The sequence below is a fragment of the Rhamphochromis longiceps genome, linkage group LG17 (assembly GCF_057381845.1).
Source record: "Rhamphochromis longiceps isolate RC_006_pf linkage group LG17, R_longiceps_female_GT1.1, whole genome shotgun sequence".
Taxonomy (NCBI): Eukaryota; Metazoa; Chordata; class Actinopteri; order Cichliformes; family Cichlidae; genus Rhamphochromis; species Rhamphochromis longiceps.
Genome location: NC_140573.1, coordinates 17490496 through 17515491, shown reverse-complemented (window position 1 = coordinate 17515491; position 24996 = coordinate 17490496). Strand labels below are relative to the sequence as shown.

At 41.7% G+C, this 24996-nt stretch overlaps 2 protein-coding genes across 2 annotated transcripts; both read right to left on the bottom strand.

The window, feature by feature from the left end:
• On the bottom strand, window positions 1–7830 carry LOC146649502 (prohibitin-2-like). Its single transcript, XM_085386072.1, has 10 exons — window positions 7680–7830; window positions 6714–6846; window positions 6338–6422; window positions 5282–5361; window positions 4841–5025; window positions 4523–4652; window positions 4243–4346; window positions 3820–3897; window positions 3561–3640; window positions 1–812 (listed from the first exon to the last, which is right to left on the bottom strand). Exons 1-10 carry the CDS (start codon window positions 7698–7700, stop codon window positions 788–790), a joined length of 921 nt encoding a protein of 306 aa, XP_085242198.1. The 5' UTR covers window positions 7701–7830; the 3' UTR covers window positions 1–787.
• A 2915-nt stretch (window positions 7831–10745) lies between these two features.
• On the bottom strand, window positions 10746–23527 carry pde6d (phosphodiesterase 6D, cGMP-specific, rod, delta). The gene is made up of 5 exons (XM_085386073.1): window positions 23255–23527; window positions 16358–16446; window positions 14542–14667; window positions 13198–13303; window positions 10746–12664 (listed from the first exon to the last, which is right to left on the bottom strand). Exons 1-5 carry the CDS (start codon window positions 23302–23304, stop codon window positions 12583–12585), a joined length of 453 nt encoding a protein of 150 aa, XP_085242199.1. The 5' UTR covers window positions 23305–23527; the 3' UTR covers window positions 10746–12582.
• Window positions 23528–24996: the final 1469 nt, after the last annotated feature.

Below are 24996 nucleotides of genomic sequence, written 5' to 3'. Positions count from 1 at the left end.
TTTGATATTGCATTTTCCTTTATTTTCCTTTTCTTTAACAGTTGTAGTCAAATCTGTGGAGCCTGCATGTTGTTCCAGCACTTGTGTAGGTTCTCTCTGACTTCCTCTCACAGTCCCATCACATGCATGAGTTGCGTTTTCTGGCAATCCTAAATTGGCCACAGGTGTGACTATGAGCATGAGCGGTTGTCTGCCTCTCTGTCTTAACCCTGCAGTTAACCTTTGACAGCTGGTTAGTAGAGCGGTGTAACTAATAGAAATGAGAACTTTTCCTAATAAACTTTATTAATGCATAAGATGGTCTGCTAGCAGCAGTGGCTGTATTATAAACTCACACACATGTGTAGATGGAGCTAACATTCTCATGTCATAGCTGTAAAGAGGAAACAGGAACATTTATTGATAAAACATGTAAAACGAACATCGGCAGCCAAACTAGACAAGCGGCTTGGAGACGTTTTAGGCCAATGAGCTCCTCCTGACAGAAGTCTCTGATCTTCTTAAGTATCCATATGTACTGTTGCATAAATCCTTCAACACAAAAGTCTCTGGTAAAACTGGATTTTGATCTTTTCTTCAACAAATCTGTTAGACGTATTCAATGTGGATTTTAATAACGTCCCCTTTATGTATCACTAGACAACTCATTGATGAAAGTCACTCCGACACATGAGAGAATTAAAACAAGAAAAACCATAAAGAAATCAAGTTTCCAGTCATGTACGTTGATTTTTCCAGTAGCACAAAGCAAAATCAACAGCCTCTGCAAGAGCTCGTGTCCTCTTCATCACTTCTTTGCACCCATTGTCAAACTGAAAAACAAGGGAACACCACATTAGCGTACACTGTTATACACAGTTAAACTCAGAGTCACAACTCTGCTGTCGAGCACAACACTGTTCAAATTTCATGTTATCAGGAGTGGAAATAAACTCAGTGGTAAAACGTAGAAATGGAATTTAACAACCTTGTTGAAAAAGCTGAGTCAGAAGAAAAGTGCAACACAGAGCAGAGACCAGATCCTTTAGCGATGAACAGGCAATAAATATTAAACATTTCACTTATTAAATTTAGTTGAACTAAATCTGTATTTACAAAAATAAAGGCACGAGTTTCAGATACGATGCAGATGTGAAGCCCGTTAGCTGTTTTCTTGCTTATGTGTTGTGGACAAAATAGAGACTGAAGAGTGTTCATACATTTTCCAGAGGAAGTAGTTTGTGTTTTTATTTGGTACTATATAAAACTAATGACTGCTGCCAGTCCTGACCTCTCGTCAAGTTGACTCGAACTGAGTTCAAGGTCATTGTGTGTTATTGCATTTACAAACTTCAGTGTGCATGCTGCCCACCTGCCTGGGTTACGACCAGGGATGGGCAGTAACATTACTGTAATCCAATTACTTATTTCAAGTAGCGAGTAGAGTAAGGGATTACTATTGCAAAAAGGTACTGTAATTGTCGGGCTATAAGCCGCTACTTTTTGCACAAGCTTTGAACCCTGCGGCTTTTAGTCAGGTGCGGCTTTTCTATGGATTGTCCGTGATTTTTGTCATATCGTAAGGCGATTTGTTTTGTTTGTTCCGCTGTTGTACGGCACTACGTTGCCTGGCGGAAGGGCATGTGATCAGACACACAGTATCGGGGTTCAAGAGTGGTATGTTGGTCACATGCCCATCCGCCAGGCAACATAGTGCCGTACAAGTAGCGCGAAAAACAAACTTCAAAGTAGCGCTACGCGTTCAGCGGGAGGCGTGGATGACGAGCGGCGATAAACTTGCGAAAAGCAAGTTATGCTCAACTCCACCGGTGGAATCTGACAGCGTGGAAAAGTGTGAAAACATCCACGATCACCAACGGATTTCGAAGGGCTGGACTGCTGCATGATGGAGAGGAGGACACCGCCACGGCCCTTCAGAGGGTGTTCGACTCTGACACTGACAACAAAGGAAAGAAGCTGAGAGTGGATGACGAAGCCATCCTGAGCCTGTTTGTTTCCGACACTGGAGAAGAGGACTTTGGTGGTTTTAGTGCGCAGGAAGAAGAGGAAGATGGTGGTGAATGACTGACTTTTCTTCTTGTTAAAGCCGTGTCACTGCACCTGAGCCTAAAAGGTAGTCTGAATCTATTTTTCTGGTGTGCTGTAGGTTATTGTTATGTACTACATTTGTTACTCATTTATGAAGCACAGTACATGTTTCGTACTTGTAATTACCGCTACTTGTACATATACCTAAAAAGTTATGCAAATATGTACCCAGAACTTGTTTTTCAAAATATTAATAAAAGGGGTGTGTCTCCAAACAGCCATCTCTTTCCTGACAATTCCCTTTGTGCATATTCTCTTACATATGATGAGTCAACATTGAAACACCTGCGGCTTTTAGTCAGGTGCGGCTAATGTATGTACAAAACAGGATTTTCCCCTGATTTTAGCTTGTGCGGCTAATATTCAGGTGCGCTCTGTAGTCCGGGAAATACGGTAATTAGATTACTGTTTCTTCCTCATAAGCACGCTGCGTTACTAAACCGCGATTTTGTTTGTGAGAGTGTCTCATGACAATGACGTACGAGCGTGCGACGTGTGAAGATCAACGATGGATAATATAGAGTACGACCATGCACTGTACTTTTGAAAATAAGTCATGAGTAAAGTAATAGGATTACTCTCTTGGAGAAGTAATCAGTAATTAGTAACTAATTTTTATTTTCAACACTGGTGACCACAATAGCCTTTCACAGATGATGGGGTAAAAAGTGCCATGCTTTGGTGGAGAGGTGTGTTTGAGGGGTTTTTGTTTAGAACGGTTTGTTTTTGAAAAGTTACATAAAGACCAGAAGTTTAATAATGTAAAAGCTCATCCGGCTCCCTCATCATTCGTAGGTCACCGCCCGTAAAGCAACTTTGAGCACAGTTTGTGGGGGAAACCATTAGGTGATCGTCACCTGCAAGTTTTGCTAAAATGTTAAAAAGACTCTACGAAGAGCAGCAGCTGAACTGTGGACAGATGGACACTGGAGGCCTCAACATGGCACAAGTCCTTCAGCTGGATGAGCTAAAAATTAAAGACTGTGCTTTGTTTTATAAACTAATAAAAGTGAATTTAGTGAAGGCAATAATGTTGCAATTGAATTTATGTTGATGCCAGCAGGATATTTTACAGGAAAAGAAACACTGTTTATACTTTCTGTTAAAGTGATGTAGATTAAGACGGAGGTTCACAGGGATCTGGCTGCTTTACTCACTGAAATGTAAAGTGTTGTTTCACTTTGTAACTACTGAGCCATGTGCAGTCTGCTGATTGTGTGCAGATGCCAACAAAACTGAACGTGGGAGTTGAGCTTCAGCCTCCGATCGTTCACAGTCAAGACAAGTGGAAACTAAAAGAGGATGCAGCGTCCTTTGAAGTGATGCAGATGGAAATTAGCTGACAGCGAAATCTGGTACAAAACTGGTAATCTGTGCATGGTCCGAGTAATAAAATGAAACAATGAAGCGATGCAGACATTTGTGTGTTGGTCTGTATGTTTGTGAGGGACAGAGACTGTGGGTAAACCTACTTGTTAAAAAGTGCCTGGTCTTGTAGGTTTAGGACCAAACTGTCAGCATTAAGATACACCTTGTTCTGAGACGATGCCACCTGGAAGCAGACACAGCAATTATTAGTCACCTCCCAATGTTGGGAGTTAAAGTCTACATTTTCACCTCGGGGAGGAATTCTGCTGATTACTCAAAAGCCAGAGCACGCATTTCTGGGATTTTACTGAGTGTCAAGACAAAACAGAAACGAAGCCACAGGCAATGAAGGAGCGTACTGACCGTCTTAGCAATGTTCTGTGCCGCTCGGATTCTCCTCAGCTTCAGGTAACCAGGATTCTTAGTCACTGCTTGGCCGAGCTGAAGGAAACAGTTTGTGTTTAGATTATTAACGACATTCATACAATATGACAAGAAAGGTAGAGAATGATTACTTTTGATTGTTCTCTATGGATATTTACGTTTCTCACAGTTCATTCTCAGCACTTGTTTTGCTGTCTGACTCGGGTTACATACATGTGTGAAACCGTAGAGGTTTCAGGTACAACATCCCGACTTCCAGTTTGCACGGAAAAGACACTCCCATAATAGAGAACAACTTTATTTCTTGGCTGACATGTAACAGCTTCTCAGAAAAACAGCATTTTGTTGTGCAGTAATAACTGCTGCTAACACTGCACCGAGACAACGTCAGTGTCTGCTTACCATTTTAGCAGCTTCAGCCTCTCCTTCAGCCTGGATGATCTTCTGTCGCTGATCTTGTTTGGCTTTCTCCACATAGAACTGGGCCCTCTGGGCCTCTTGCTGAGCTAAACACAAGACAACAGGCGTGGTCAATGCAACCCAAGCAGCCACATTTACTTCAGAGACAATAATGAAAACTATGGCAACAGCATTTTCGCTGTTTGTTGCTCCAGTGATGCTAATGACAGACTGGAGCAGTCTGATTCACTGTTTGATAACACTGTGGTATACTGAGCCTTACCAACTTGCTTAGCTTCCACAGCAGCAGTGTATTGGTTGCTGAAACTCAGCTCAGTAATGGCGACATCATCGAGAATGATGTTGAAGTCTTTCGCCCTTTCAAATAGCTCCCTGCGCACCAGCAGAGACACCTAAACGAGACACAGCAACACAAGTATGATCTGCACTGTGTGTCAGCTTAGTGGAACGACTGAATCTACAGTCGAATCAGCTGAATATTATAGTTACTGTTCTGGATCAACTTATCAATGCTGATTACAGTAACTGGCCAACAGGAAAAACATGAATCCCCCCCAGCAGTGCGAAGGTGCTGCAGTACCTGTGCTCTCTGTGTGATGAGCTGGGAGGCATTGAACTTTGCTACCACAGACTTTAGGATCTCGTTGACAATAGACGGGAGGACTCTCTCATCGTAGTCCTTCCCCAGCCGTTGGTACATGGCTGGCAAGTTGGATGCCATGGGTCTGGACAACACCCGCACTCCAATATTCACCATCTGCAGATCTACAAACAAACATGCACACACCAAAAATGACTGAATGGTTTCTTTGCCACCTCTCCAACAAGTTTTGTTATATTCGCCTTTGTAACTCTGAACTTAAAACAAATCTTTCGCCTCAGTTATTATACTGGCACATCGATACATTCATCAGCAGCTGTCTCAAGCACGAGCTAGATCACTATTACAAATAACAAATAAAGAATCGAGATAGAGAGTGTGTGACAGAGAGAGAGTGAGAAAGCCCCCCATGTTTGTTACCTTTGCTTCCAGTCAAAGAGGAGATTTTTCTGGGTTTAGCTCTGATATCGTAGATGATAGGGTACTGGAACCAAGGGATCCTACAAAAGATTTGAAAGTCATAGCAAAGCTGATCAAGATTTTGAAGCATACTCACATTTAAGTTATAAATGACTTAGATATCATGTGCTGTGATCACCTTTAATATTCTTAATTCATAATCTTTTTTTAAAGGTAATGTCTTGACCTCACCACAGAGCTCACAGCCCATTTCATGTCTTTATTATATTATATTATATTATATTATATTATTAGATGAGTGGCTGAGGCTGAAAAACAACACACATACCATAGGACCCAACACATGCCGATTTGTGGCCACCCACACAGTTTCCGCCATGTTTGGCTGTGGCTCATCTCCTGCACTACGGCAGTACTAAAGCCAATGGTTTTCTTGTAGTTCTTTAAACCAAAGATCTAAAGGCATCAGTACAGCTGGGCCATGAGCCTACACAGAGCTTTGTAGTCACATGCTCTAACTATTTACTGTCACCAGGGGGCAGCATCAAAAATCTCTAGAACCAGCCAAGAAGAGCAAAGTCCAAACCTAAAGCGCTAAAGTAAACCGAGTGTGCTTCTCATCTTCTTCACATTTTTTCCTGCACTTCTCCCCTTTACAGTCAAAGCTGGTGTCCGTTTCTTTTCAGGTACACTTGTCAATCAATCAGCATTTAACCTATGCATAGCAAATGCTGCTGGGCTACGAGCTGTTGGTTTTTTGGAGGACTGCATACAAGGACATCTGTGTAAGTTGCACACACAGAATCCTTCACTCTGCCTAATCATGTACCTCTCAAACAAACATAAAAGTGGTTTGGAAACTGCTTTGGGTGTCATCAGGCAAAATGACTCACAAAAATAATAGTAAAAAGTTGTTTTTTTTAATGAACTAAGAGTCAGTTTCTCGGGGAATATTCAGGGAGATTTCATTTAATTGTGCTGAGTGCAAAATCTGTATCATTAATAGATTCACATAAATTTATCTAAAATTTATCTTGACACTAGCTGTAACTCTACCTGAAATGTAGCCCTTCAGCCAGAACTGTGTCCATCTGCACCCCTCCGATCCTGTTGAAGATGATGGCTCTGTGACCACCCTCCACTGCTCTCTCACACACACACACACACACACACACACACACACACACACACACACACACACACACACACACACTATATTAGCATGACTGAAGTTGTGAAACCTTGCCTTGTCACCATCTTTATCTCGATCAATAAGTACAGTAGTACAGTTCTAGTACACAGCATGTTATTAACAAAATTCATCATTAAAGTTTCTAAACAGGTCTTCGAATCTATTTCTGTAAATAACCATAGCATTACCCAGGCTGCCACAAATTTAAAGCATGGTCTAAAAATCCCACATTGTGTTTACCTGTGTAGGTGGCTTCTTTAATGCCATATGCCAATGCACCAGCTCCAAGAAGCAGTTTCACTCCTAATCCGGCTCCTCTGCCACCAGATGAGGACATCCGACCAGCCAGATCCCTCAGGTGCTGGATGAACCGCTGCAGTTTGTGTTTGTATGTGGTGGCGAGAGTGCAACAACAAAAATACAATCAGTATCTTGGTGCGGTTTATGTTTATGTCAGGTGTAAAGCTTAATTTTTCTGATTTATCATTTAGCTGATGGAGCTATGATGGTGCAGTGGTTAGCACCATCACCTCACAGTACCAAGGTTGTGGATTTGAACTTAAGGCTCTGTGCGTGGAGTCCGCATGTTCTCCTCCCACAGCCTAAACACATGCATGCCAGCCGGGTTATTCATACACATGGATGTGGACATGAATATTGGCTGTGTCTGTGTTAGCTCTGTGATGTATGTGGGACCTGTCCACGGTGGATCACTGCCTTCCGCCCACTGTTAGCTGGCATTGGCATGTTTAGGTAGTTAAGAAAAACGATGAATGCTTGAAAACCATATGTGGTAGTAGAGAAGAAACCCGCTATCCTTAAGCAGAAACAAGGTCTAACAGTAGCTTGCCGGCAGGTTTGCCTGTATAGCCCAGTTCAGGTTACTCTACTAACAGAAGGTCAGCTACATGTAATCTCATGATATTGCCTACAGTGTGAAACATCTGCCTCACAGCGAAAGGTCGCCCTGTCCCACTATCTCCTGCCCTCACCTGTATCGTGTAAAGCCTACTAGATCACATACAGCAGTTGTCGCTGCTAACCGAGCTGTTAGTGAACTACAACGAAACTAGCAAAGCTGCTCAATCTGATGGAGCATGCTAACTTAGCCTCGTCACCAGTCACATTAGTGCCAGATAAACATGTCGCACAACAATAAAGATCATGCTGTCTTCATTCAAAACCAGTCACATTTCAAACACTTACATTCGGCTCCTTATTCGCCATGTTTTAAACGTCAAAGCCCAAGGTCGACACAGATGGAACCCCTCCGCGTGGGCCGCAAACTACACTGGGACATGTAGTCCCCTTTTTCTTCGGCATTTCACGTCATAAAAGCATTCTCACAGAAGTAATGCTGCCCCCTGGAGGTCTCTGTTAGCCTCCAAAATCCAGCCGTCATCTACAGGGTGGGCCATTTATATGGATACACCGTAATAACATGGGAATGGTTGGTGATATTAAAGTCCTGTTTGTGGCACATTAGTATATGTGAGGGGGCAAACTCCTCAAGATGAGTGGTGACCATGGTGGCCATTTAGAAGCCGGCCATCTTGGATACAACGTTTTTTTTTAATAGGAAGAGGGCCATGTGACACATCAAACTTATTGGTAATGTCACAAGAAAAACAATGGTGTGCTTGGTTTCAACGTAACTTTATTCTTTCATGAGTTATTTACAAGTTTCTCTTTGTTCACAGCCATTGACATGTCGAAGAGGTTAACACGTGAGGAGCGGATCGAAATTGTGTTGATATCTGGTGAACACAGTAACCGGGTCATTGCAGCAGATTTCAATGCAAGACACCCTACGAGACCACCCATCTCCCATGCTACAGTTAGCAAACTGCTTGCTAAGTTTCGTGAAACTGGTTCAGTGTTGGATTTGCCAGAATGTGGACGCAAGAAAACTGTCACTAATGAAGAAACATCAGTGGCTGTCCTAGCTTCATTCAGCAAGAGCCCACAGCGTAGCACTCGCCGCATGTCACTGGAGAGTGGCATTAGTCGAACATCCCTTCGGTAGATATTAGCTACTCACAAATGGCACCCTTACAAACTCCAGCTACTGCAGCATCTCAATGAGGATGACCCAGATCGGTGCACAGAATTTGCAGAACGGGCAAAACAAAAACTGGAACAGGACCCTCAGTTCACGCAGAAGATTTTGTTCAGTGATGAGGCAAACTTTTATGTGAATGGTGAAGTTAACAAACAAAACCACCGCTATTGGTCTGACACCAACCCACATTGGATGGATCCCTCCAAGACTGTTGGAACAACAAAAGTGATGGTTTGGTGTGGTATATGGGGTACAACGATAGTGGGTCCATTCTTCATCAATGGAAACCTCAAGGCCACTGGATATTTGAAATTGCTACATGATGATGCGTTTCCCTCTTTATGCACTGAAGCTGGCACGTTCCCTGAGTTTTTCCAGCAAGATGGTGCACCACCACATTATGGGTGCCAGGTCCGAGCATTCCTAGATGAACAGTTTCCTGGAAAGTGGATTGGTCATCGTGGGCCAGTTGAATGGCCCCCAAGGTCTCCCGATCTGACCCCCTTAGACTTTTATCTTTGGAGTCATCTGAAGGCAATTGTCTATGGTGTGAAGATACGAGATGTGCAGCACCTGAAACTACAGATACCGGATGCCTGTGCTGGCATTTCTCCTGCGGTGTTGCTATCAGTGTGTGAAGAGTAGGAGAGGAGGGTTGCATTGACAATCCAACACAATGGGCAGCACAGTGAACACATTCTATAAGTGGTCAGAAACTTGTAAATAACTCATGAAAGAATAAAGTTACGTTGAAACCAAGCACACCATTGTTTTTCTTGTGACATTACCAATAAGTTTGATGTGTCACATGACCCTCTTCCTATTGAAAAAACAAAAGTTGTATCCAAGATGGCCGGCTTCTAAATGGCCACCATGGTCACCACCCATCTTGAGGAGTTTGCCCCCTCACATATACTAATGTGCCACAAACAGGACTTTAATATCACCAACCATTCCCATGTTATTACGGTGTATCCATATAAATGGCCCACCCTGTAGAATTTACCCAAACAGTGTTTGAGTTTCTTCTGCTTGCTATGTGATTATTTTTTGTCTTTTATCCCAGTGGATCATCTCACCCTGTCCCTAGCATGTGCTTTTTCCTCTCAGCTCCATCTTCATCATCCTTTATCTGATATATCCACTCTCCCTCCTCTGCACATGTCCAAACCATCTCAACCTCGTCTCTCTCACTTTTTCTCCAAACTGCTCAGCCTGAGCTGTCCCTCTAAAGGACTCAGTTCTAATCCTGTCCATCCTGCTCACTCATAATGAAGATCTGAACATCTTCAGCTCTGCTTTCTTTCTTTGTTTCAGTGCCGCTGTCTCCAAACAATACATCATAGCAGGTCTCACTACCATCTTGTAATCCTTCCCTTTCTCTCTTGCTGCTATCCCTCTGTCACAAATAAACACTGAAAACGACCTACAGTATATTAAGTACATTTCTAAACATAATTGTTCAATCCATAAAAAAAAAAATCCATAAAAAAATCTGCATGAAACTGAAGAGATTTCCACATCAGTGCACTTAACACCCACAACCTAGGCTGAGAGAAGCTGAGCTGTCAACTGTCAAGGTGGTGTGGGAAGATGCACTGATGTGGAAATCTCAATCAAATGTCCAGTGTGGATGTGGAGGCACCATCTGGCAAAATGCCTGCTCCAAGAGCAGTAGATCTTTGGTCAGGATCCAAATTAGTCAGATGCCACTCCTCTATTTCTGGCTGTAAAGTTGCTGGTACCTGTCTCAATGGTGGACGCCAAAAGTGAAGGGAGCAGGGGAAGCAATCGAGTTCTCTCTCCTCTTCCCTTGGTTTGTTTCTTGGATTCTGGAGCCAGCTGACTAGTATCTGCAGTGAAGTAAATGCTGTGGGGCTGTCTTGGTTGACAAATCTCTGCTGCATTGTGTGGAGGTCAGGGACAGTCCCCTCTGGATTGGCAAACTGGGATGGTGGTCCCATGGGTAACTAGGGGAATGACATTCCTTGGCCTGTGGAAGTCTTTGCCCCAGTACTAGAGAGGAGACTCCACCTGTTTTTTGGCCTAGCCATAGAAGAGCATATCAAGTCTTTACCTGCGATAAGATACTTCAGGGTGCATGGGAATTTTTCCAACAACTCTACATGCATCATTTGAAATTGGGGAAATTGTTTCCCAACCAGGTCGGGGAAAATTATTAATTAATAAAATAAACAGAACGCATCATGTTATTCCAACATCATGTAACTTTAATCCACACCTCCCATTATATTACAACACAAATCTATTTTACAAAGCCCAGATAGGAGCTAAGAAAAACACATAACGAGGTGAATGTGTGAACTACGCAGGAAGCCAAAGCTAAAAATCTAGTGAGAATATGCAAAGCAAAGGTGTTGTAAAAGAATTCAAGCTGCTGTTACCATCTGGATCTAGCTAAGATAAAATGACGCATGTTTTGGTTTCACCCTGATAATGATTTTATTCAAAGTGAAATATCAGAATTAAGTCATGTGAAGGTCAATTAAAACATAAATTAATGGAATAAAAGCTTGTTTTGTTCTACCAATGAATAACAACAGTTTTTAATTATGTCATAACTGTGTGAAGGTTTCATTTTAACAATTCATGGAGGAGTGTAAAAAAAACAAGCAAACGTGTGTAGCCCTCTATCAGACTACATTGAAACCACTGTTGCAAACATTACATTAAGCGGGTTTGTTCCAGTCACGAGTCAGCCTGCTAAGGTTAGTGCTTGTGAAAACTAACAGGGGATGAGCACTGCAGTGTTAGACGGGCCTCATCAACTCATCAAAGTGAAACATTACGAATGGGTTAATGTGTAAAGATTAATATATCCACAAATGTATATTTCTTCCATTTCTCCAATAAAAACCGAGCAATTCTAATCAATGACTAGAAAAAAACAAATTGACCATCTGAGGAGGAGAAGAGTGCACAGGTTGTGCTCCTTCTGTTGCTCAAATGAAGGAAGGAGGCTGCATTTCACCTGCTTTGGAAAGTCACCCTTACTAGTAAAGACATACCATGTGAGAAATGTGGGCGCTCACAGACAGCCTCTGAAACGGGAGGCAGCCAGAGGAAATGAGCTCAATTCAGTTCAATTTTATTTATATAGCGCCAGATCATAACAACAGTCGCCTCAAGGCTATACTACTTTATATTTGAATTATGTAAAATATGCAGTGCTCATTGTAACAGGTTTATACATTTTATCTGAGTTGTCAATAAAATTTGTAGCACCTAAAATGACAATAAGAGCTTTCATGTCATCCCCGACCCTCTAGTGCAGGAGTGGGGGAACTCCAGGCCTCGAGAGCCGTGTCCTGCAGGTTTTAGATGTATTCTTGATCCAACACATGATTTAAATGGCTAAATTACCTCCTCAACATGTCTTGAAGTTCTCCAGAGGCCACTTCCAGAGGTAGTGAACTAATCATTTTATTCAGGTGTGTTGACCTAGGCTGATATCTAAAACCTGCAGGACATAGGCCCCCTGAGGCCTGGAGTTCCCCCACCCCTGCTTGAGTGCATCACCTTCCCTCAACAACAACAGTCCATCTTTGACCAGCCATGACATGACACATGGAGATTAGAAAACATGATATCTATTCACAGAAGGTTACACATCTGTTCTGTTCCTGAGTAAATGCTACCTGGGAGTGAGATAGGGCAGCACTACAAAAAAGAAAAAACACAAGAGGGCTTCCCTAGCTGACTTGAGATCAGTGATCACGTGTTTACAGTGAAACAGTCTGAAGGGGAAAACAGAGAGAGAGGTGATCCTGGAACAGGGGAAGCAATCGAGTTCTCTCTCTCCTCTTCCCTCTTCTTCCAAGGTCCAGAGGTTTTCAAGTCGAGACAAAACTAGAGAACACGAGCTCACTTGACTGATTGTGGCGCCACAGCTGGGTTTCACCCCAACATGCTGATCCCACGTCAGCAAAGAGCTCTTTACCGCTGTGAATTGTAGCTAACCTTGGGTATTTACAGACCTTGGCAGGGTGTCAGCATTCAGGAAGGTAGACTTGGGGGGGTTAAATGTCAGACGTAGAAAAGCCGTACCCTGGAAGTACTGACATGCAGGTCATCGTCGAAGAACTTGGTCTCTATGATAACATTACCACTAGAAAACAAAGACAAGTGTCAGCCTTTAGTAAAAGTGAAACATAACAGAAAATTCACTACAACAGGGCAAAAGATACATGAATGCTGCGCAACTTTGTACAGCTGTGACTGGTAGAATAAAAGGAAACTAAATGTGGGACTTGACTTTAATTATGATTAGCCTGCGCTTCCCAAGTCATCTGTTTAAAGACGACCTCCGGGCGCACTGAAAGAAGAATGTAGGGCTGCTGAACGACACTTTGTGTGGTTTGAAGCTCAGCGACTGGATCTTTTATGATTCAGTCGCTGAAAATCCACAAGGCGTCTACGTGCAAATGTTCAGATCATCAGAATAAAATGCAGGTATGTAAATATATTTCAGCCAAGAACATAAGACCACTTGTGTGTTGATGTACACTTTGTATCGCTATGGAAGCAGGCCTGATGTAGCTCAAGGCCAGATAAAAGCCTAGCACAGCTCTATGGCATTAAAACAGAGACGGTCCAAGTACAGAAACACAAAGTACAGGAAACATCTGAGCAGAGACTCACGTTAAAACATTGGCTGGCATCATCTGGGACTCTGGAGCCGCTTCTATCAGAGACTGCCATGTGTTGGTGGAGTTGGGGATAACGAAACCAAACTCAAAGAACCACTCTGGACAGAGAGACAGAGGGCTCAATGCTGCTGCTCTAGCACACACTATCATTGCTATTACTATACCACCATGGCCTAGATATTAGTTCACAGACATTTCTCTTCTCAGGTGGAAAACAGCAGCACAAACATGTTATGTGGGTGTGGATTGTGTGTTTTCTCTCTGGAACTGTGCAGCAGGGTGTCAGGGGGATTACTGTACTGCAAACACAGTGAAACAGGGAAGTGACGACAATGCACAACAGGTTCCAGGGCTGTGAGCTGTCTGTTCTTCTCAAACCGCCTTCTAGTAACCCTGCACAGGTTTTCCTTCTTTCAGATTTCAACTTGCTTGATTATAGAATCTTATAATTAATTTGCTAATGAATTCACAAAAATACATTTTTATTTGATTTTAATTCTGAGCATTTTATCATTTTTGTTTTTTTCATAATACTATGTAGCAACTGTATTCATTGGTTAACCTTCCTAAGACTACCAGGCCTTCATTTGTCCCTACACATGGTCAAAACAACAAAAAGCTGTTAGCCTCCTAGTAAACGCACCTATAGTATCAATTTCAAAATTGTCTTTTTCTCAAGTTCTCACATTCACAAGATTTTCAAAAAAAAAAAAACAAAACTGACCAAGTCCAAGTCATTGAGATTTGAACTTGTCTGAGATTTTTAGTAGACACAGCTATGGTATCGATGCAAAGTTTCTTTTTTGCCTTGTTCTTGAGTTCTTGCATTCACAAACCTGGGTGACCTCTCACCCGCCCACCGTGGTGACGACATAACGCAGTCAGCCGATTACAGCTGAGGGGTCGAGGTTAAGTGATGATGCTATGTGAAAGGGAGGTTTACTTCAAACATGTTAACATCTTCAAATAGCATTTCACTGCTCACTCTGTGGGTAGTAATCACTTTTAAGGGAATAATATTGTATTTTGTATATATTCATTTTGGTCTTTGTTTTTTTTTTTTAACAAATTTTAAACACATTTTAATAAACTTGACATAATTTGGAGTAAAATAGGTTTAATCTTACACTGACTATATTATATGAGACAGATAAGATATGGATAACATATAGCACTTTTCCAGCAGTACCTAGTCGACTCCGTTTTTAACATGTTCAGTTAGCTACTGGTCCCTGTACCACATGTGGATAAGAGGATGTCTGTAGAACCAGACAGGAACATGCAGGGCTCCATTCATGTGGAAACGAACACTGATCTGTCAGTTTTCACATATTACCTTCTAAACACTGTCCTTTGAAGAAAACTTTCTGCTCCAGTCTGAACTTCTCCAGCTTCTCTGAGGAAGAAAAGTTGAGCTCTCTGGACACTGCTTTACACTTCAGGATCTTCTTTGGGACACGAGCTGAAGAGACAGATATGCCGTATATAATTAACTCTGCTTACAACAGCTAGGTACGTAACACCAGCATTCAGTGTTTTCATTTGTGGGCCCAGGACCTAAGACTTTATAGACATAATTATACAGGCTACAGGTCAGCATGTAGGATCAGATCAAATCTGTCAAGGCAACTGACCCCTCGTCTGCCCTCCCTGTGCATTCATGCACCTTGTAGAACAGAGTGTATCGTGGAAGAAGTGGCGGATAAAGATGGAACAAAGCAAACAAAAGTAGCAAAGTGGAGCTGAAAAGCTAAGACAGAAATGGTAAATGGACTGGTTCTCTTTTCTACTCTACTGGGGCACTCGGAGCACTTTACATAACATGCTTCATTCACTTGTTCACATCCATTCATACAAGAACGTTTTCCATGCTTATGTGCTTCCATCCAACATCCACACTTCGACGAATTGTTAGCATCTTGCCCAATGATACTATGGCATCCAAACCAGAACAGGCAGGGATTGAACCACTAACCATCTAATTAGCACGACCGCTCTAGTTCCTGAGCTATAGCCACTCTGATACAAGAAATGGAAGCAGCAAACTGTGTGAAATTAAGCGACATGTTAGTTGTTAGGGCTGCTGCTACACTGACAGCTGTAGTCCTAGCAACAACTAGTAACCAGCCTTTGCAGTCACAGGAGGCTGCTGCTGCTCACACTTGCTGTGGAGAAGTGCAGGAGGAGAGACCGCAGGCCCAAGAACAGCGCGAGAACGACAGGAAGGTGTAATTACTATGGTTTAAAAAACTGATGGAGGGATATGACGGGGAAGGGAGAGAGTGAAGAATAATGAATGGCTGATTTGCTGTCCACTAACAGACAAAGTTTAGCTTTTTACTGTCACTAAAAAAAAAAAGTTGCATAACCCATTGATCATTATTTCACTTCAGTAACTGAATTATCAGGTTGAATGGAAACCGAGAACAATTGTGAGTGTAACAAATTGATCAGGCTCCTCAGATTTGCGGGAAAATCTGTGATGACAATGGAATTCATAAAAGACTCCCTGCTGTCAGTGCGATATCGTGCTGTCAAGTAACTTCTTGAACAATAATGGACAAACACATTTTTTCTGCTTGGTCGTCCTGTGTTTTACATTATTTGAAGGCACAATGCCACAAAACATTTTATGATGGATGTGATGACTCCACTCCTGTTTACCTGCAACAGTCGATCCTGATAAACAGTCATTTCCGACCTTATCTGTCATTTACAAAAGAACACATTTATTGTTTGTGCTGCACACAATTTTCACTGGAAGAGTGAAACCAATTTCTTCCAATGTTAACTAGAGGCTGGTTTCTACAACAGGATGATTGAAAACCGCAAAATCACTTTTGGTAACATTAAAAGGTCAATCTGGTGTTTCTTGAGTGGCCCTCACAAACGCCTCTTCAACATTATAATTTTTAAACTTAAAATGATGTGAAAAAACGACTTTGTCTAAATATACAGCCTCTAAATAAACAGAGAGAAGGATACTGCATATATAGAACAATCAGTATTAGCTGACAATGTTGGCTTATGAGATGAGTGGGTTTTATTATGAATTAGTGGGTAAACCATCTGATAAACAGGTCTTGAAGATTTGTATTTAGTTGTTCTCTCACAACAGATATGACTTGAGAGTGTCAAAAGCGCAGACATACCTTCGTGCTCTACTCCCGGTACAGAGAGGTCCTCCGTTCCCTGCCACAGCACTTTGCCCGTCTCTGCATCCCGAAGATTCATCCAGTTTCTAGCAGGAAACAGTTAAGTAACAGTGTCCTAACCAAAGTGAACGCACCACTCAAATACACACTGGTAGACTTACTGGGAATTTCTGCTGCAGTGGGAGATCTACAAAGTAGCTATGCTGTAACCTAGCGTGTACCTGACCTACACCTCCCTGTAAAGTCCCTACATGTCAGGTCAGCGCAGTGAGACTTTTCAACATGCATATTTTCAGGCTCTTTCCCTGTCGTGTTACCCCATTGCCAACTTTTTCAAGTGTTTGCTGCCAAATTCAAAATATTTGAAATTTTGTATTCGTATCATTTCCAATTAAAGATGATCTTTTCCCAACAAACAGCGTGTACTGTGAATAAAAATTATGGATCTGGATACTTCTACAACTGGTGTTTTCAAAAGGGACATGCTGCACTGGAGACATCAGCCAAAAACCAGTAGAAGCTTACGTGAAGGAACTGAAGCTGTTCTTAATGCGCCATGCCCTCACTTAATTCCAATCAAAGCAAAATGAAAACTGGCAGGATATCTGGTGAAGAAACACAACCTCTGATCAGCTCAACAATATTACTGCAACAACAGCAGTACTACAACTTAACACTGGTCAGCCATTAACACCAAAGCATGGTACCCTGGAACAAGTATTCCCTCAGACTTCATGAAGCCTGCATGCTGAATTTCCTACTGTAGTACAGAAGTGCTGACTGCTCACGTTAGAAACAACAGGAGGACAACAGCACAAACCCACAGAACAACCTTAAAACCATCAGAGTACAGATTTAAATTCTCAAGCACTGATGGCTGGAACATGTTGAAAATGATGACGTTACAACTTTTTTTGACAGTGTGTCAAAACACAGGTGAAAAGCAGACCTTTAATACGCTACTATTATTATGAACAGTCATCTATCATACACTGTAATATGACCTTTGAAAATTTTCTCATAATGCACTTTCAACCTATGGTAGCTACAATTAAACCCCGCCCCCACAATAATCAGAAGAGGCTGGATGGATAAATTGATGATGAACAAAAAGCAATAATTTTATATGTAACCTAACCAATAGAATTCTGGAGTCATTTTTGACCAGGATATGTCCTTCAATGCACACAGTAAACAAATATGTAGGACTGCTTTCTTCCATTTGCGCAATATCTCTAAAATCAGAAACATCATCTCTCAGAGTGACGCTGAAAAACTAGTTTGTGCATTTATTACTTCTAGGCTGGACTAATGTAATTTGTTATTATCAGGGTGTTCTCAAAACACCTTAAAAAGCCTTCAGTTGATCCAAAATGCTGCAGCAAGAGCACTGACAGGGACTAGAAAGAGAGGGCATATTTCTCCTGCATTGGCTTCCCTTCATTGGCTTCCTGTTAAATCCAGAATTGAAGTTGAAGTCCTGCTCCTCACATATAAGGTCTTAAATAATCAGGCCCCATCTTATCTTAATGACCTTGTAGTACCATATCACCCTATTAGAGCACTTCGCTGTCGCACTGCAGGCCTACTTGTTCTTCCTAGAGTATTTAAAAGTAGAATGGGAGGCTTTTTTCAGTTTTCAGGCCCCTCTTCTGTGGAACCAGCTTCCAGTTTGGATTCAGGAGACAGACACGATCTCTATGTTTAAGATTAGGCTTAAAACTTTCCTTTTTGCTAAAACATATAGTTAGGGCTGGACCAGGTGACCCTGAATCCTGCCTTAGTTATGCTGCAATAGGTGTAGACTGCTGGGGATTCCCATGATGCATTGAGTGTTTCTTCTCCAGTCGCTTTTCTCACTCACTATGTGTTAATAGACCTCTCTGCACTGAATTATACTCATTATTAATCTCTGGCCCCCTCCACCGCATGTCTTTTGTCCCGTCTTCCTCCCCTAACGCCAAACAGTTGCAGCAGATGTCTGCCCCTCCGGGAGTTTTTCCTTCCCACTGTCGCCGAAGTGCTTGCTCATAGGGTTATGATTGTTGGGTTTTTCTCTGTATGTATTATTGTAGGGTCTACCTGACAATATAAAGCGTCTTGAGGTGACTGTTGTTGTGATTTGGCGCTGTATAAATAAAATTGTCCTCCATCCTTACTCCTGTATCTCCTCCATCTTCTCAACACTCTTTTCACTCATTACTCGATTTCCATCTTTATGTTTAGAGATTGAAAGGCTGCTGCACAATCTTTTCAGCGTGATCTCTCTGCAAGTCCTTTGTCCTTCCTTAGTCTCCAGCTTCACAAACTCACTATGAGCCTTTGCCACCTCTTTCTTTGCTGTAAACCTCTCAGTACACCTGTCTATTTTCTTCATCTCTGTGACTATCACACTTTTTCTTTGCCAACCTCATTCTTTGAATATTTTCATGTACTTCCTCATTCCATTACCAAGTATCTTTATACTCTTTCTTAAATACAAGGGATATGTCAAACACCTTCTTGACAGGTTCTCTCACCACTTCAGCTGTACATTCCCAGTCATCTGATAACTTCCCAACAAACCCCACAGCCTGTCCCAGCTCCTTCCTGAACTCTGAGCAACATGCTTCCTTCTTCAACTTTCACCATTTAATCCTTGACTCGCTTCCTCTTCTTAATTTCTAAAATCATCCTACCAACTACCATCAGATGCTGCTTAGCTACATTCTCCCTTGACACCACCCTCTCATATGTCTTTCAGACTGCACTCAGGGTGAACATAAGGTGACCTTATGCCACCCTATGTTCCTCTCTTTTCTTGTATGTTTGACAGTCCTTTCCATCCTTTTTGCAAAATCCACTGCCACGTAATTTTCCACATTTCCTCCCCAACACCATCACCTCTGTTCCCATAACCTACATTACACTGAAATTAACAACTCCCACCCGCCATAGGGACACTCTGCACTGACAACCGTTAACGTCACATCTTCAATTTCCATCATCAAACTCATGATCCCACCTCACTCCCTCTTCATCCCCATAACACTGTTCACATCCTCTTCCTTAAAAATTACCCCCACGCCGCTTCACTTCCAATCTAAACCATGGTAGAATAGTTTGAATCCACCTTGAGTGCTTCCCTTGCTTGTTAATGAGCCCCCAGTGAAAAGCTGCTGCCTCCTGCACACACAATATATCAACCTTCCTTCTCTCCGTATCACCCAGCTCTCTCCTTTTACCAGTCGGAGTCCCTACATGTAGAGTTCCTACTCACACTTCTGCATTCATGCCTTTCCTTCTCTCTTACCAATGCCTAAAACACCTTCCCCTTCTCCTCTGTCTTCATCTTCAGACAACAGTAGCACAGTTTCCACCAGCAGCCTGTTGGCCAACCCCCCAGAGGAATGAAAGTCGTCATATTATGGGATTATTCATTAGTCATCTGTGAATAGTGTAATGAATAGTGGATTTCTTATACTGTTTTCGAATTTGCTTGAAGAACACAGTTCTACAAATGTGTAAGCTTTATGTCACAGATGTCCTTAATTGCCAAAGTTACTTTTCTATGTTTCTATAATTGCTATTATAATTTTCAAATTTATTGGATATAAGTACAACATGTTATTATTTTGATTAAGATGCCAAATCAGTTATTTACTTCCATTTTTGAACTGAAAAGATAGTTTTAGTGGTCACATGTTTATGTGATTAGTTTATTCATTTCTGACCTCCCAGAGAAGTCCACTCAATCTTCACTACAGTGAATACAGTCATTTATAGTTTGGAAAAAGGTTTTTGGCCCATTTGTAAAATATTTGTTATCTGTTGAGCCCTGTACATGGTGGCTGTGTGGCTTTTGTCCAAACAGTGTATATAAGAGACTGAGTGGACTTTCACATACCCTCCCTGTGGTTGGGTCTGTGCACAGTTGTCTCCACAGCCACTCCACTTGAAGGGCACCAAATGTACATACCTCCTCCAAGCTAAGTGTCTGCAGTTGACAGCTGTCCGTGGCTGAGTCTGCAAGGGAGTATAATCCCAGCCGTATGGGTCAGATCCCACTGACAGCACAACTCCATTACCTCTACTAGCCCCTCCCCCTTCCTTTGGCTTTCTAGTAAAGTATGCTGAGTTGAACAGTTTCACTAATCCCTCCATGCATAACCAGATCTACACCATCCAGAAGAATCCTCTTTACACACTACCAAAACAAAAAAAAGGCTCAGAAAATAAAAACCATCACCTCCACAAATGCTTTACACCCAATAATGTATGCCCTTATTCAATTTACTTCCAATCACTTTCTCACAGTCTAAAACCCATACACACTTCAGCTCCAATAACATCATACAAAATTATACCATAGCCTCCTGTGGGTCTGCTGCAGGTTGTGTGTGTGTGTGTGTGTGTGTGTGTGTGTGTGTGTGTGTGTGTGTGTGTGTGTGTAAATCACCAGGGTGCCTGCACAGACCCCTCAGAACATCGTTAATGAGCCCCCAGTGAAAAGCTGCTGTCACATTTTAGTCTGCATTTATTTTTTAAAGACATGTTAATGGCTCCAAGTACTGGCAACTTCCTAACCCCAACATTTATACAACTACTGACCTTTAAGCCATTTACACCAGAATTCAATAAGATTTGATTGTGGAGCTGCCAAAATAGCTTTTATAGTATTACATGTTAGGATAAACAAAGAATACAATTTTGATGTCCATTTATTTTGAGGTGATGTTCACAGCACATAACTGCAATTTTAGGAAACGGAGAGAACTTTTCTCTTTGCTTGAGGTTTTACCATCAATTACATTAGCTGCTTATATTTTGCCTTTAATTTACAACTAGTAAACCATAAAAAGAAGATGAATAGTGTTTTGAGCTGGCATACAGTTAAAACAAAGGTCATTATTTTACTTTTTTGATATCTAGAAAGATATCAAAAGATTGAAAAGCCAGCTGGAAACACTGAAGTACCAAACACTGAAGTACCAAACAGCGGTCTTTGTGCTAAAGCACAAAGACCGCTGTGTAGCTCTTTTAGTTGTCAGTCTCTCACAGCAGCTTGCTGAAATCTGACTAATCCTTCTAGAAGACTTCCTTCCAGTTCCAAGGTGTCTGAAGGGGTTTCGTAAGAACATCCTGGCCATTTAAAATCATCACATTTCACCATTTACAAATCTGATGACTACTCAGTATGGGACAAAGTGACATAACTTCACAAACACTACTTTAGTATTATATTAGTTAAACAGGGCTGTTGTCATATTGGACTTTATCTGTGTTACCATTACACTAAAGAAGGGAAAAAGAAAATTCTCTTTAGCCCATTTCAATAAGGACAGAAGGCAGTAAAGCTCCATTCCACTAAATCATGGGTTTAACCATTACCACAGTGCATCAAGAGGTCTGACCAAACAGTTAAAGGCATGCAGTAAAAGTGCTGTAGAAATGTGTGTGAATGTATAAATCAAGCCTGCAGTAAAAAGTGCTCACATAGAGCTGGTTCTTAACTGGTCAAGTTAACCCAGGATGTTCTAGTGTAGCTTCAAGCTAATTTACATGAAAGGGTGACACTGGCACAGACCATTAACCATTAAGCACACAATCCCCCCCCCCTTTCTTTTCTGTAGACTTTTTCTATAGTAAGATTTCTAATCTGGACATGCTTTTCAGTTTTTATGTTTTCTGAGCATCAGAAATGAAGTGTATTTGTTTAATTCTGTGCGACACAGCTTATAACATAGTTTTACTCGTGTGTTTGAGTGCTTCTAGGCATGTCCTTCTATTTTACAAGTGTTTTAATGATTGTGAACTGACTCAGCGCTGAGTTCTTATAAGATATAGGCAACGTAAACATCAGATGTGTGCTTGAAACACCTCCTTAGCTTCTGCTTCATGCTTATGTTACAGCATGTGTACACAAGGTGTAACCCCTAAAAATAAGTCTACAATGATAACCTACACATAAGAGACTATTGTGATACTACTCTACCGCACTTTTACTGCATGACTTTAATCACTTTGTCTTTTTTTTTTTCCCCTTGGCTAAAAAACAAACAAAACACCAGCTTCAGGTTTAGTTTACAGACTGATGTTCTGACATTTGTCTTTCAAACTGGATGCTACAACTCAGAATTAATGAATCAATCAATGACATGTTGAGCTGCATCAAGCTTAAAGAGACTCCATTTACCTACCTAAATGACTGAGGTAACTTATGCTGAACACTTATCCTGCACAGCATCTCCTATTCTCTAATCACAAATCTGTTGCTCGGTCACTTTCTCAGACATGTGCTGGATGAGCGCTAACAGGCACACCAAAGAGGAATAAAATTGACTCACTACATGAGTACACATTTAACAGGTCATACTGCAATCTCCAATGTTGCTCTGGTGGTTAGCATACAAATCCAGAATAGCTGCGTGGAATCAAGTCTGCCATCATCACACAGAGAGGCGCACCTGGGTTTCAACTTCCAGCATTACGGAACCATACAGCAGTCAGACTATGCTCAACGCGAGTCACATACCTGTGAGGCGCTTAATAATAGTTACAGGAGGCACAACAGTTACTTCTCAGCTACCTGAGCAAAATCTCATCCTCATCATGTGCCACAGGTACTACAACTGCAGGCGAATTCACCCTCATGTGGAAGCTCATGTGAGCCCACAGGTCGTCATTCAATGAGCTGCTGTTGTGTCCGTTCAGACACTGGAACACAGCAACTATACAACTCCGTGCGCAGAGACTGTGGCAGGTTAGCTTTAGCAACTAAGCTTGTTGTACAACAACATCCATCCTGCTAATGTGGCTGCTGCATCCTGTCCTATGCCTTTACCCAGACAGCTAGCTATTTAGCTCACTGCTGTGTTTCTAACATTCGCGCAATACAAACAGGAAAAAGGATACAGTTTGAAGCCCTTCAAAATTTCCTTGGCCCTGTCTTCGTCTGAAGACATGTCCGAAATGGTTTGTTTTCGCTCCTTACAGATAACCTAGACTTTTCTGAAAAAAGACGGCTGCTGTTCACGTTAGCTTAACTACTTGGCTAACTACTAGTCAGAATTCACCTGAAATAACGTTCACTACTCTGCTGGACTGCAGGCTAAATCTGATCCGATAATGCAATCAGCTAAATATACCCAGCTAGCAAACGGGCTGCACACAGCCTAACCAGTGAAACGCAAGGGAACCACTATCAGCCAATCACAGGGAGAATAGCGAGCAAGGGCGGGACTAAAACGGATAAAGACGCGTCACCAGTGGCAACGCCACACACAAAGTATTACATCATTATTGCGCTGTCTGTGTGCTTACTTCTTTTATCATTTAAGCACTCACTCTCCTAAAACGCAAAACTAGGCGTGTGTTCAAATTCAGGGGCTGCCCTTAAAGACCGGAAGTGAGCGGCTGTTAAACTGGACCGTGTCCCCTACGACGCTCGGCTCTTGTTGCTTAGCAACCGCGACAGTAGACGCTGCATCCGTGATGGACGACCGAAATGGAGAAAATCTTTAATTTATGTCATTTATTTTACTTTTATTGGAGCAAAATTGTATTGTTTCGTGTAATGTATGTGAGAACACCACAGCCGTGCGCGGACTCCCTTTAGCCAACAGTAATGTTAACTTTAGCAAGTAAACTAGTTAGCTATAGTGTAGCTCAAGACACTCATTTCACTCATTTAATTTTGACGGTGCAAAAAATAATAGGTCTTATATTATACATATTTTATTATATATCCTGTACTTACATCAAAACGTAGCTCAGAGATAGAATTTAACTCAGTTGTCCTAAATGTTACATTTCAGTTCAAATTCAGGGTATTTAGTTCTAATTCGTATTATTTTAAACCTGTATGACTGTGTCACAAATAATTATATACTGCGACCCCTACAACTGTCTGAAAGCTTTAGTTATATTGAAGGGCAATAGCCCTTAGTGACAGCTAGAAATATGTGATCCTTTTGTAGGTTTTAAATAAAATGCAAGGTAAACGGATGTAGTAAATATTCTTTTATTGGATGAGAAAATTGTGCAGTATAATTCTCTTAAGTTGTTAAAGACGGCTGGAAACTGTGGTTTGCACGCAGAATCCAAACAGGGCTGTCCTTCTCCAGGACCAAACAATACTAAAAACAGACATGTTCATTGTTGGTGGCAAATCTGTGTGTGCATACAATTTTACACAGTACGACTGCACCAGGCTTATGTAGAAGTTTTGAGCACCCCTTATATCTTTATAATTTGGATGGAAAATGGGAGATGGGTGCAGCAATTTACCATTTTTGCAGATGCTAAATCTTTTGATACTTATCTGGATTCATAATTTCATCGATTTTAACAAGATCTCCAACACCACTGGCTGAAATGCAGCCCCAACCATGAGAGAGCCTCCACCGTTTTTAACAGATGCAGGCTGTAAATTTTTTAATTTGGATCCATCACTCCATTGGGCCAGTTGCCACGGATTTTCAGTCCAGTTCTTGTGTAATGTGGCATACTTCAGGCTTTTGTTTGTTTACCTTTCTTAACAATGACTTCTTGAAAGCAACCCTTCCACTGAGACCATTTCTGATGAGGCTTCAGTGAACAGTACATGGATCAGCTGAAGGTGGAGATGCATCTCTCAGGTTCGAACCTGACTGAAC

Coding starts and splice junctions, on each gene's coding strand:
- pde6d (XM_085386073.1), bottom strand. CDS start 23,304: ATGTCTTCAGACGAAGACAGGGCCAAGGAAATTTTGAAGGGCTTCAAA. Junction 13,304..14,541: donor CAAAGGACAGTGTTTAGAAG/GTAATATGTGAA, acceptor CTCTCTGTCCAG/AGTGGTTCTTTGAGTTTGGT. Junction 12,665..13,197: donor ATGCCAGCCAATGTTTTAAC/GTGAGTCTCTGC, acceptor TTTGTTTTCTAG/TGGTAATGTTATCATAGAGA.
- LOC146649502 (XM_085386072.1), bottom strand. CDS start 7,700: ATGGCGAATAAGGAGCCGAAT. Junction 5,026..5,281: donor CTCTTTGACTGGAAGCAAAG/GTAACAAACATG, acceptor GTTTGTTTGTAG/ATCTGCAGATGGTGAATATT. Junction 813..3,560: donor GACCAGGCACTTTTTAACAA/GTAGGTTTACCC, acceptor CTTGTTTTTCAG/TTTGACAATGGGTGCAAAGA.